We start from the raw sequence: 13,246 nt of genomic DNA, 5'->3' as shown, positions 1-13,246 counted from the left end.
TAGGCTACTTGTGACTAATAGCAGGCAGAAGGCTTCTGGTACTTCTGCCTGCAAAGGCCTCCTGTGAGATCAGAGAAGACAAGCTGTTTGCTGCGGGATGATACAGTTCATTGCACATGCAATGTGTTATTTACAAATTCGCAGTTCAGATTGCCAAGGAGAATATAAATACATGAGAGAATATAAATACAGGGCATCAAACTTACAAGACCTTTCCTAGTAACAATAAATAAAATTTCACACACACAACACACAAATATCAATCAGTGGTAGTAACATAATCAAAGAAAAGCACTCAGAATGTCAAAGTATTACTTTTTGCTTTCATGTGATGGATGAAATGAAAAGTTTAGTGAAGTGCGATTCACAGCAAATGAAACCTGAAAGAAATGTAATTTAACAAGAAATAATTCTGACAACAATTCTTGTCTGTTCCCCCTTATAGGTACGTATTATACCATTTCTCTTGTGAAGGCTATTCAGCAGCGGAGACCTTTTTAAATCGAACACTCCACAAATTATTATCTCTGGACTCCCAGCTGACACCCACTGGAGGCTACAGCTACTAAGCCAACTGGAACCGTGCCTACTCTCTTGTCAAGGTTTTTTATTTATTTTTTTCCTTACACAGGGAGAAGAAGAAAATGAAGTTGGGCAAAGTGGAGTTCTGCCATTTTTTGCAGATAATAGCTCTTTTCCTCTGTCTTTCTGGGATGAATCTAACTGAACTCTCAAGATCCAGGTCAAAGCCTGGGAGGTCACGAACCAAGCGCAGTTGGGTGTGGAATCAGTTCTTTGTGCTGGAGGAATACATGGGGACTGATCCTCTCTACGTAGGCAAGGTGAGAAATCTGAACAGACTTCATGTGGCATAGATATGTCTGATGTAAAACATGCATGGGATATTATTGTGTTAATGTAGCATATAATAGGAGAATTTACATTTGTTCTGGAGCAGGCTGTTGGAAGTAAATCCCATTGATTTCTACAAGCTTCACATTACAAATGCCATGAATGCTACGATTGCTAACATCTCCATGGGTATAGTCACATTTCTGTCTGTGCAAGTGACTCTTATGTTCTGGCTTATAATCATACAGATAACTAGGGTTACCCACTTCTAGGTGGGGCCTGGAGATCTCCCAGAGTTACAGTGGATCCCCAGACTACAGAAATCAATTTCCCTGAAGAAAATGGCTGCTTTGGAGGGTGGATTCAGTGACATCACACCCTGCTCAAATTGCTCCCCTCTCTAAACCCAGCTCATCCTTAGAATCCAACACCAAATCTCCAGGAATTTCCTGATATGGCAGCCCTACGCCTACAGATAACATTTTTGAGTGGTATATCTGATGTTTAGGCAGTGGGAGCTGGCAAGCAAGTCTTGATTCTAACGAATGGGTTAAGCTTGGCTAGATGATATCTCAAAGATATCAGTACTTCCCAAAATAAAGATGACAGATTTTGTTTCAACATTTCAACATCAGATCTTTGCCTGAGATCAGAAACCTCTTTTTGCTCGCATCTGGTGCCCTGTATGGCATATTTGTAGTCTACCTTTAAGACTTATGTAGTGTCCCCTTGGGACCTGAACGTTCATTTGGAAATCAATGAAATGGGGTTTTTTTTTACAACTATTCTATAGTTTCAAGCTGTTGTATCTTTTAAAAAAAATAATGATTGCTTTTTTCATTATACACAACTCTATGCTAATTATTGTACAGCAGTTTAGGCAACATAGCCTTATAATAAATATCCTATCTGTCCATCCATCCATCCATCCATCTGTCCATCCATCCATCCCAGAGTTCCAGCCTTTTGTCACTGCCCTATTCTTTGCAATTGACTTAAGCAGTGGCTAGCTTAAGCATGTTCTGGCACAACGGTACATTTCACCCCTTTCTTTCAATGGATTAATGTTCAAAAGCTTGTTGCTATATTCCAGACTCTGATTTGTAGCCTATTATTTGGGATCTGAATGCTATCTAGCTACATTATTTGGGATCTGAATGAAAACCATGAGTGTTGGCTGCTTCCATAGTTCTCGGTTTGCAAATATGCCCCAGACAGTGCACCCCAAGGATGCAATTGCATGGAAGGCTGTAGCACTCTGTGTGTGTTTGTGCCATATATCTGCTAATATAGCCACACCTTCTACCTGGTAACTCCTTCAATCACAGTGGATTAAAAAAATGGTTAGGTGAGGTCTGTTGCTGTTAAAACAGGCTTTCAGTTTGAATAGGGAATGAAGCATTTAATTGCTTAGTTCATTAGGCTTATCACGTATACAAACCATTGGCATTGGTAGGGAACAAGTAGGTGACTTGCAAACAGACTAACGGCAAATGTTTGTTATTGCTGTAGAGTGTGCTGGGTGAAAATGGATTACTTTGTGCTTTTGGTACTTCAGCAAGGATTGTTTGGCATACAAATAATAGTGCACAACACTCTAAAATTCTGTGCATGTGGTTTTGAGGCTGCAGAAAAATATTGTTTGAGAAATACTGTAATTAAAGTCTGTTTGGAAATACATGTGCACAAGCAGCCAGAGTTAAAGATGTGCATGCAACCATAATATGGGAATTTCTGTATTTTGTTTGCCTGCTTACCCATGCATCTCTAATGTTCTTTAATTTATTTGCTTTAGATTGAATACTGATAAGAATATTCCTCTCCTTAAGGTATGAGTTTGGCATCTCAATTGCTCCCAGTATAGCCTTTCTAAGTCAGTAAGCAACATTTGACAAAGTAAAAGAAAACTGGATAGTCTGTTTTCTGATTTTATGGCACCACTGGTGTAGTTCACAACCTGCTGAATTCTTTTCTGACCTATTCAGATCAGTAGCAGGAATCCACTGACTATAGGTCTATAACTGTTTGATATTTCTGAACTGCATAAGATTAGGTACAGTTCCAGATCTGGTTTTTATAATTGTCAGAAGTGTGTTCTGATTGTTTTTAATCAGCTAGATGCATTTTCCCCTGACCTGGATGGTCCTGGCTAGTCCAGTATCATCAGATCTTGGAAGCTAAGCAGGGACAGCCCTGGTTAGTACACGGATGGGAGACTGCCAAGGAAGTCCTGGTTTGCTACACAGAGGCAGGCAATGGCAAACCACCTCTGTTCATCTTTTGCCTTGAAGACCTGCGAAGTCACCGTAAGTCAGTTGTGACTTGATGGTACTCTTTGCCACTACCAGATGCCCTTGGATCTGTTTCAGCAAGGTGCTTTTAATATTCATCTTATTCAGTAAATACTGAGTAGAGTTTTAGAGGATGAGATAAATCAGAAATAATAAGTCTGAAGAATAGTGGATAGACACCCAGCCTCCCTCTGCTGTTATCCGTCTGCAACTGGTAATCACAACTGGTATACTACTCCTGAACATAGAAGTTTCAGTTAGCCACTGTGATTAATAGCCATTGATAGGTTATCCGCTAATAATTTGTCTAAGGCCATTTTAGAGCCACCTATGCTAGTGCACTGCATCCTGTAACAGTAGATCTCACAACTTAATTATATGTTGTGAAAGGAAGCCCTGTCTTTAGAATTTACATCCCATTAATTCATTAGGTGACCATCAGTTCTAGTATTTTGTATCTGGATTTGTATCACCCATGGTAAAAAAAAGTGTTCCATACTAAGGTTAATCATAGTGGAATCCTCATAGCAAGTATTCCATGTAATCTTCCTTCTACACTTTGCTTTAAAGCATCTTGTCTTCCCAAGACACCCAGTGCCTTACATCTGTCAGAATTTTCGCTAAGCCTACAATTCAGGTACTCATTTCCCCCCTCCTATCTCTCACAGCTGTAAAGTGCTTCCAGGCCGACGACTATACACTATGCTCTAGGCCATTACTTTCACTGTAAGGCCTTTTCAAATCTTTGATTGTGATTACACATACTATTCCTGTTTGGGTGTCATAACTTTATTCTTCAGCCAAATCAGTGGGGAAAGAACGCGTGAAGAATGGAGATAAAGTTTAAGAAGTGTGGTGTCCAAAAGTGTACATTATGATTAATATATTAAATAAGACATATTTCTATTTATTTCCTCAGAGCATCCATGGTTTATAAACATTTCCCAAAATGATTTTTCTACTGAAATCGTAATGTTTGAAAGAACAGCAAGGCGTGATCTGTGTTGTATAAGATCCTGTTGTATTCATTATGAGATGGATGTTAGCCATTGGCTAACATCCAGCAGGAGACAGGGAACAGGGACTTGGGCGGGTGCATCATTGTGTGTGCCATGACATCACTTCAGGGGGAAATGGGTGTGACATCAAATTCACTCTAGGAACCACTGGAAATGTGATGGTAAACCATTAAGTTTCTGGCATTCCTACAGCCACATGATGTTATTTCTGTGTTTTCCCTGGAAGTGACATCATGTTGCATGCAACAGCATTGCAGGAGACCTAGTTAACCCTATTATAGGAGTATCTCTGAGTCCACCAAAGGTTTGAAAAGACACATTTTAAGAATTAGACCACCAGAGTTTTTACCTTGAAGAAGAAGAAGAGATTGGATTTAAACCCCACCCTTCACTACCCAAAGGAGTCTCAGAGCAGCTTACAAACTCCTTTCCCTTCCCCTCCCCATAACAGACACCCTGTGAGGTAGGTGGGGCTGAGAGCGCTCTGACAGAAACTGCTCTTTTTTCAAGAACAGCTGACCCAGAACTATGGCTTGCCCAAGGTCACCCAGCAGGTGCAAGTGGAGGAGTGGGGAATCAAACCCTGTTCTCCAAGATTAGAGTCCACACACTTAACCACTACACCAAACTGAGAGAAATATTGGCAAACAAATGAACAATGTATGGATACCAGGATTAAACAAATCATTGAATGAGATCCAAATGTAAACACAAGTTGCATAATATTTCTGTCTAGTAATGTGCAGTTTATGTTCAGCTCCAGAGTCCCTTCAGTGGTAGTAAGGACTAGGGATGGGCACAAACGTGCCCATGACTCTAAGTTCGCTACTAAAATTGCCTGAACCAAAGTTCATGCAGTCACACCCCTATGACTGTCCATGTGGTTTTCGAAGATTCATGCTTCTCATAGTATAAAGTGGGGAGCAAGAGGGATCACTGAAATGGCTTGCATTTATTTCAACCTAACAGCTGACGGGTGCACCAGCCCCATTGTTAGACTGAAACGGAAGAGTCACAGCCATCTAAACCTAACAGCTGGGCAGGTTCGCCCATCAGCTATTAGGTTTAAATGGCTGGGAGCCATTAAACCTGTCTGTTTTGCTCCCCAGTTGCTGTGGCCGAGAGAAATGCAGCCCAAACCAGCCAGTTCAGTTTGGGCACTTTTTGCTCAGTTTGGTTTACAGTTCAGTTCAGGTTCAGAGTCCACATGAATGAAACTGAATGAAACTGGAATTTTCGGGTTTGTGCTCATCTGTACTAAGGACTGTTAGTAGCTTCTATTTGTGTTCTGCTGTTGTACATGGTCTAGTTGTATATTGGTCTAGTTGGAAAGCAGAAGCACACTTGATAGTTTCACCTGCTTCTTTTCTGGGGGGATCTCTCCCTCTCCCTCGTCCCCCCCCCCAAATGAACGGAGGAAGAAAAGCTGTGAGTAGAAGCAGAGGTAGAGGAAAAAAGGGCTGGTTGGTAGAAGAATCTTAAGGGGTTCTCAAGGGCATAATGGGTTTTAAAGTGTCAAGAAAGGAATAGCAAACAAATAAGGTTTTCAGGCAACTGAGTTGTGTGCCAGGGATAAAGGGATTGGAAATCCAAAGACATCACTGCCAGTGGCAGGTTGGTACATGTGCATTTCACATACAGATTTGAACTAACCAGTCAGATTTGAACTAACCAGACATTTCCTATTCTGTTACATTTTGATTCTTTTGTTTTGATGAATACTTAACATAAACTCTATCATGGAAAATAAGATGTCTCCCTCCCCCCCTTCAGTTTTTCTGGGAAAAATGAACATTAACAGTTTATTTAAAATGAAAAATTCAAAAGCTGAAACATATTTCATCTGAAGAAACGCTTATTTAGTAAGCTATTGTGCAGCAAACTTTATGGTTCTGGTTTTCTTTGCCTTTATAACAGTTTTGTGCTGGAGGTTATTCACATTCCCATTTTTCAGGTGTAGAACTGAAGTTTGAGAGTCAGAGCTATAAAGATACTCGGCTGAGTCCAGCTCCATAGTGGGGTTTTGTGTCTCTCTCTGGAAGTTCAGGGTACTTTTCATTGCTTCATTTGTGTTTTTAGCTTGAGGATTTTATTCCTCCAGAAATCAGGGCGGGGGGAATGACAGAGCCCTAAGTGTTTATTTCTGGATGATGAAGAAGATGAACTCTGATAAACACACATGATTTTATGTCAGTTAATTATGTTTCCAAAAAATGCTCACCTTGCAGTTTCCCCAACTTATTCATCTATAATTAGGCGAGGTTGTGATTTGTGTTGGCATTTTTAATACTTTACAATAACCTAGTATCATTATTTTTAACCCTTTCATTTTGAGTAAAGGGGGTCCCTTTTAATGTGCTCTAACATGAGTATTTTCTTGTGCTCTGAAAGAAGTGTGATAAATGAAAGATCTGACCCTAATTATTTTTGTCTTAGAATAATTTTTTTTCATGAAATCCAGTATAAAACAGCCATCTGTCATGCATTCTCATTTTAATATTAAAGCCCTGTGGTACATTTTTACATCACGTCAGGTGCTATTGCTAGAAACATTAAGTTAAATACTTTGATATTTGTATTTTTTGCTCACATAGACAACACCTGTTTTACCTAGAAAGCTTTTTATTTTCCCCCTGAGGAAAAAAAAAAGACATTGCTGCTTGCTTAATATGCAGCAATTGCTTCACATTTGTTTGGTGCAGTCTTTGCAGTGAGCAACACACTTTGCCTGAGGACGGGAAATAGTTGATTTAATACTGATTGCCATACTGAAGGAATGTGTGGGGCTGGTACTATCTGGCTGGCTGGTAGTCAAAGGTGGTGTTGGGAGACACTGCTCAGCTCTATGACAGTGGATCATATGGTCACCCACACTGTTTATAATTTACATGAAGCCCCTAGGAAAGGTTCTCCAGAAGTTTGGAGAAAGACATTGTTAGTATGCTGATAACACTCAGCTCTCCCTCCCCTTATCAGTATTTCTGAACAAATATTTGGAGAAAACAACAAGCTGGACCATGCAGCTTCCTCCAGACAAACCTGAGGTGCTGCTGATTGATAATATAGCCTGTTGGGGAACCTCAATTGTAGCTTCTTGACCTTGCAATCTGCTCTCCACAGTGGTTGCCTGATGCCGGGTCTAGTTTTAGGGGCTAGGCTAACCCTTTCTTGTCTAGGAGTTTTGCTGATTTGGTGCTGCTGCTGTTTTCTTCTGTCTGTACTGATCTCTGCTATTTCATTTCTCTGACTGAGTCTTCTATTTTTAAAGCAATAGCTTTGTCTGTTCTGTTCTCAGTAGTCCAAGACCTTTTGTTATGCATTTCTGATTTTAAACTAGTTGAAATTATTACACTGGGTATTTTTCTTTCCAATAGATAACTGATATTTTGCTGACATGTGCTTAAATGTTTGTTGTGAACTGACCTGAGAATTTTATGGAGAAAAAGCTGACAATAAATAAATATGGCTGCATTCCCATCGAGTTCCTACAGAGAAATCAGGACTTCATGCTTACAAGGCAGCCCTGTCCTAAGCAGAGTTATACATTTCTAAGTCTGTTGAAGTCCTTATGTTAACCACTCTGAAACTGTAAAGGAGAAGATGTGGTATGAAAATGTAAAAAAATAAAATAATAAAGTCAGTGGACTTAGAAGGGTTTAACTCTGCTTAGGACTGCTCTGTTAGAGTCCTCTTAGTAAAGCATGGAGGTTATATCCATATTTTCATTATGCCACAATTTTTTTGTAATTTGCCTGCTGTCACATACCTAAATGCATTATACGGAACCAACAGTGCCATTCTAAGCAGACTTAGAAGGATATCTGCTTACACTGGCACTGTTAGAGTCCTTTAAGTCAAGCTAAAAATGTTCATCTCTGATATTTAACAGAGAAATTGATAGTTTATACAGTAGTCTATGAGAATTGATGATAATTTCTAATTCACACAAGTGGCTTACTTTTGCATTTGAGTTGCTCTAACTGTCCCCAGCTATACATTGTTGGAGGAAGTTATAACATCTGGGGGGATGATTGGTAGGAGTACATACAGCTTGTTGTTAGGAGAGATATTGTAGTGCAGTGGTTTGAGTGCTGGATTATGATCTGGGTGACATGGGAGACCCAGGGTTGAATCCCCACTATGCCATGAAGATCTCTGGGCCAAGATCCTATACTAACCTCATTCAGTCCTTACATCTGTATTGTCACCAATCCCCCAGAAGGGCCACACATCCTCTTTATTTTGTTTTATTTCTTATTTGGAACAATAAATTAGAATAGTGGATTCTAGTGTAACATAATGAATAGTAGACTGCACTGTAATTTGGAATGGTAGATTGGAATGTATTTTTCTGGTCTGGGGAAAGTGGAGATAACTCTACACTGTCAGTTGCTCCACTTCAAAGAAGAAGATGCTGTAAGGTTACCTCCATGCTTGAGAGGAGATGGATGGAGCATAATTCCACAGGTGGAGCATTCCACAAGGATACATCTGCTCATCAATCTCATCAATTCCCCCCAGAATTAAACCCAAACAAATGGTAATGTAAGCTTGTTATTCCTGTTTGGTCCTGGCATTTGTTAAATGTCTTCATTATGCTGTATGCTAATTTGCTGCCCACCCTCTCTACCTATATGTATGGACTGGTAACTTCCATTTCATTGTATCTGAAGAAGTGTGAGTGGACATGAAAGCTTATATCTTGAATAAAACTTTATTGGTCTTAAAGATGCCACTGGGCTCAAACTTTGTTCTGGGTGAGCTATGATCAGTCACTCTCACACTTTATCAGAGGTTATGAAGATAAAATGGAGTAGAACCATATACTGTGCTCTGAGCTCCTTGCAGGAGTGGAACAATAAAAATGTTCTAGGTGGACAGAACTCATGGATAAGCTGAAATTTTCAAAGGCTTGAATATACAGCCTGTTGTTGTTTAAAGAAGTGTGATGTACTTCTGTATATGAGGTGTAGATGGTACAATATGTGTCTGCTTTGAGGTATTTCAAGTAGTTTTATGAATTATATCTTTATAAAATTTGAGTTTTAATAATCTCCTAAATTGTTTTTTTATGTTAAACTCTTCACTTCTTATGTCTTAAATGCATCAGCATGCCTTATTGGATATATATCAGGATGTAACCCTTTCATTGTAGGTAGAATTCATGGTGAATATAAAGGATTTAAATTCTGCCCCTTGGTTTAGTTCCTAGAGGTAATTTCCTCTCGGTTACAGGGCTAGATTTAAGGTTGAAATAAATCAAATGCTCATATTGGGAAGAATTTGTGTGCAAAAAATACTGGTTGCACCCACTGCCAAAAGAAACACAGCTGTTCAGTTTTAAAAGAAGTGTTCTCCTTTGGTTATACATTCATTTAGAAAATTGTTATTTATTTTCATATATTAATGTTTATTTAGGGGAAAAAATGATCCCTCTCCAGGGAATCTTCCCAAAGTTGTTTACAGTCTAAACTATAATAAAAACATAAAATGTCAACAATTATTAAAATCCAATATTAAAAACCTAGATTTTTTTTTTGGGGGGGGGGAAGTAGCTGGATCATAAAAGCAGAGATTTTCGACTAGGTTCACAGAATAAAGGCATACAGTTAAATGGTGTTAAAAGATCAACAAAGAAGTAGAAATAAAATGGTCCAGAGGGAAATTGAATATTTTATAGTTATACAACCTCCTATACATTTTGCATGCAGATTTGTTGGGGGAATCTTTCAGATTGGTTTTTCATTCCATTGCCATACTTACTTTGCTCTAGTTTGCTCTAGTTTGGTACTGAACTGTGAGATCATAACTGCTAATGACTGGAAATATTTTTCACTTTTGAAGCACTGTATGAGTTACATACTATTCTTGTTAAGTGTAAGAATGCCTAGGGTACTCTTGGTAATGGACAGATATGAATAAAATTTACTTACATTCTCATCCTAAAACATTCCTTATCAATAAAAAGATTTCAGCAAGATTTCAGCATGTTTATATGTTTAAGAAAGAAGTATTAGTGGGGTTCCTGCTACTATTAAGTAATTGTGAATATGGAGGGGAAAGTACAACGTTTGTAGTAACGTAGATCTTTAAATAAACTAGGATTTGTTATAAGTATCAAAACTATAGGTGGAATGGTTTAACATTAAATAATATGTGTAGAAAAATGCAGAAAGCTTCATAAGAAGGGAAGGGGGAACAGCCTCTGATATGCTTAGCCAGCGTGCTGCTGTCCATGGTACTATACTTATAATTAAATTTAGATCTATCTGGTAATGGATTTGCACTCAGATGTACAGGTTTTATTGGCCGTAAGATTGTTAATTACTAGTTCTGCTTTTTTTTTGGTGGTAATTTTCATTCTTTCTAATCCAATCAGTTAGTGCATAGAGGAGAGCTGTGGGCTATCAGCGGGTACACGGAGGGCTTTTTCTTTTCTTTTTTACTGACTCTAGTGAGTGCCATTCAATTCAGTGAGAATAACAATTCCATCCTAAATAGAGTTTCATTCTTCTAAGCCCATTGGTTTCAGTGGACTAAGAACAACATAAATCTGATTAGGACAGCACTATTCATTCTATATAATGCATTTATGATTGTGACGTTAAGGAAATTAAAGCAAAATTGGTATGTAACAGAAGCACAAGGTACAACTTCAATGGCTAATCAGTCTGTAAATCCAAGGGGGAAAGTTATGGAAAATAAGCTCAGTGGTAGTATATATGAGTTGAAAGAGTGTGGAATATGAAGAAAGATGTTCTCAAATAGCAGGGCTGATGAGGATGACTTGTGGCTGAAGAGTTTGTTGTTAGTAAAGATGTGTATAGCTGATCAAAATTACCCGTGGGCATTGCTCAGTGCTTGCTACTTCCTTACTTAGGCTGAAAGAAGCAAAACAAGCTGGGAAGGAGCTATGACTCTGAGGCAGAGCATCTGCTTTGCATGCAGAAGGTCCCAAGTGAAATCCCTGGCATTACCATTCAATACCATTAGGTATTACCCTAGATGTGGTGAAACACCTTTGACTGAGAAAGTCTCTGCCACTCAGAATAGCCAATAATGACCTTTTGTAAAAAAAAATGGTGTGATTCAGTATAAGGAAGATTTATGTGTTCATGAATGTTTCAACCACAGTTTGTGTGATTTTAGGCTCATTTTCTGTATTCTGGAATGAGGTTAGAGAACTTAACATTTTTCCTTAGAAGATCCTATATTTGAGGCTTATGAAAGTCTGTGGTATCTTTAACCCTAAATCCTGTAATAGAAATTTGGTAACGTAAAGTGGAAAATTTCAAAGTGTTGGTTGTCTTCCACAGTGACAACACTTATGTGCTCTTTCCCTGCCTGTGAGTTCAATATACAATAGAAAATAATAGAAAAAGGTTACAGTTTAAATAGTGAATTAAGAACATCCTCACATTCGGTAGCCATCAGTGCTGAAATGGTATCAGAAATATGGACATTTTATTGATGTAAAATTATTTAAGAATAGAATCTACATTAAGAGAACTAATTTAGAAAAGCAGAGTAGATTGACATTGACTTTAGAAAGGAATATGGAGCTGCCTCCATACCTCATTGGCTATTGTGCTGTCCTTTCCTATAATGGATTTTCCTGTGGGGACAAACCAATCCAGGAAGTGAATGATTATTACTAGTGCAATTATTGTACAATATTCAGCAGTGTGGTAGATACAGTCAGACACACAGCTTCTGGATTTTCTCAAATTGGCTATTGTTTCCAATAAGAATCTGCTTAATCTGCCATGGTGGGTTGTTGTCCAGGGCTACCACACCCTCTAGTATCTCCTTTTTCTTGGACTCACTTTAGCTGGACCTCAGTTAGGGAGAGGAGGGGGGTTCTAGTTCACCCTGGGCCCTCTCTATCCCTCACTCAGCTTCCTCTCCTCACACCTTGCGGGAGCAGTCTGGGTCTTCCTCCTTGGCTGTGCCTGGACTGTTCTGATGAAGAACTGTCTGGGGTGAGCTGACTCAAATCTCCTCCAATACCCTTTATTCAGGGGCAGGCCCATAGTGAATGAAATGAAACGGTGTTAGTGGCTTCCCTGACTGGGCCTTCCCTTCTCCTGCCCTGTCCTCTTCTGAGGCTTTAAGAGGCTGTTCTGCTGAGGCCCTAGGAGACCCAAGCCACTGCTAGTCTCCTCCTCCTCCTGTCTACTCGTAGGTGCAGCCTGCTGCCTGAGACCTGCCTCCCCTCTAAGGCATGTTCCAGGACTACTGGCCTCTGAGACCACTGCTGGTGCATTTCTGGACGTGGTCCTATCCCTGTTTCTTTCCCTGCAGCCCCTGATTGGGCTGCCTGCCTAAGTGGGGCTGTCTCCCACTGGAATCCCCTCCACCTGGTCTTCAGGGCCCTTTGGGGCAGGTTAGCGCAATGGCAGAATTGCCATCTCTGGACAAATGTTTACAATGTTTTCTTTATTTGTACAACTCATACTTAATTGCACAACATTTTGAACACTGATACTACTGCTGTTCCATTCCCTGATATTAACACTATAGTTTATATAAAAAGAAAAACAAAACAAAAAACTTAGGTCTCTGGGGTTATAACTTGTGAGATGGAAAGGCACTGATTTTGTTAATTTAAAAAAAGACCAAAGTGATCTGAACAGAATGTTGTGATTTTTTTACTAACATAATGGCTCCAAGCCAACTGGAGTTGAAATAAATAGGACAACATAATCACAACTAGCTTAAGCACCTTTGATTTCAGTGGTACTTGACACAGCTACTTTAATTGCATTGGACTTTGATTGTAGCATTTATGACCATATTTCTAAAATAGTTGGGGGAAACAGGTTGCCAGAGCACAGCCATATGTGATGGCAGGCAGTGCTAACAGGCTTCAAATGAGATTCATGTCTTTGGAAAATTATAAAATGATTAGCAGAAGGGGGCTGGGGAAACCATCACAGCTGGATCATTAAGACGAGAGGTGTAAACTTTATAATTAAAAACAAATGGATAAAGAACAGCATTAAAGTGTTTATGTTCAACACTATATCATCTGCAAGGTGTTCTTCAGCTCAGACAGTAGATTTGGGTGGGGGAATATGTGGA

At 39.3% G+C, this 13,246-nt stretch overlaps 1 protein-coding gene across 1 annotated transcript in view; it reads left to right on the top strand.

Moving 5' to 3' along the window:
- The first annotated feature begins 644 nt into the window (after positions 1–644).
- The window catches only part of CDH7 (cadherin 7), a 166,658-nt gene continuing 154,056 nt past the window's right edge, over positions 645–13,246 (top strand). The window contains exon 1 of the mRNA XM_015428089.1: positions 645–842. Within this exon, the coding sequence (XP_015283575.1) occupies positions 645–842 (198 nt within the window). The remainder of the gene's footprint in view (positions 843–13,246) is intronic.

This window comes from Gekko japonicus, unplaced genomic scaffold (genome assembly GCF_001447785.1).
Source record: "Gekko japonicus isolate JY-2015 unplaced genomic scaffold, Gekko_japonicus_V1.1 scaffold1128, whole genome shotgun sequence".
NCBI classification, from domain to species: Eukaryota; Metazoa; Chordata; class Lepidosauria; order Squamata; family Gekkonidae; genus Gekko; species Gekko japonicus.
The sequence above is the reverse complement of the archived record's forward strand: the minus strand, read 5'-3'. Positions and strand labels throughout refer to the sequence as shown.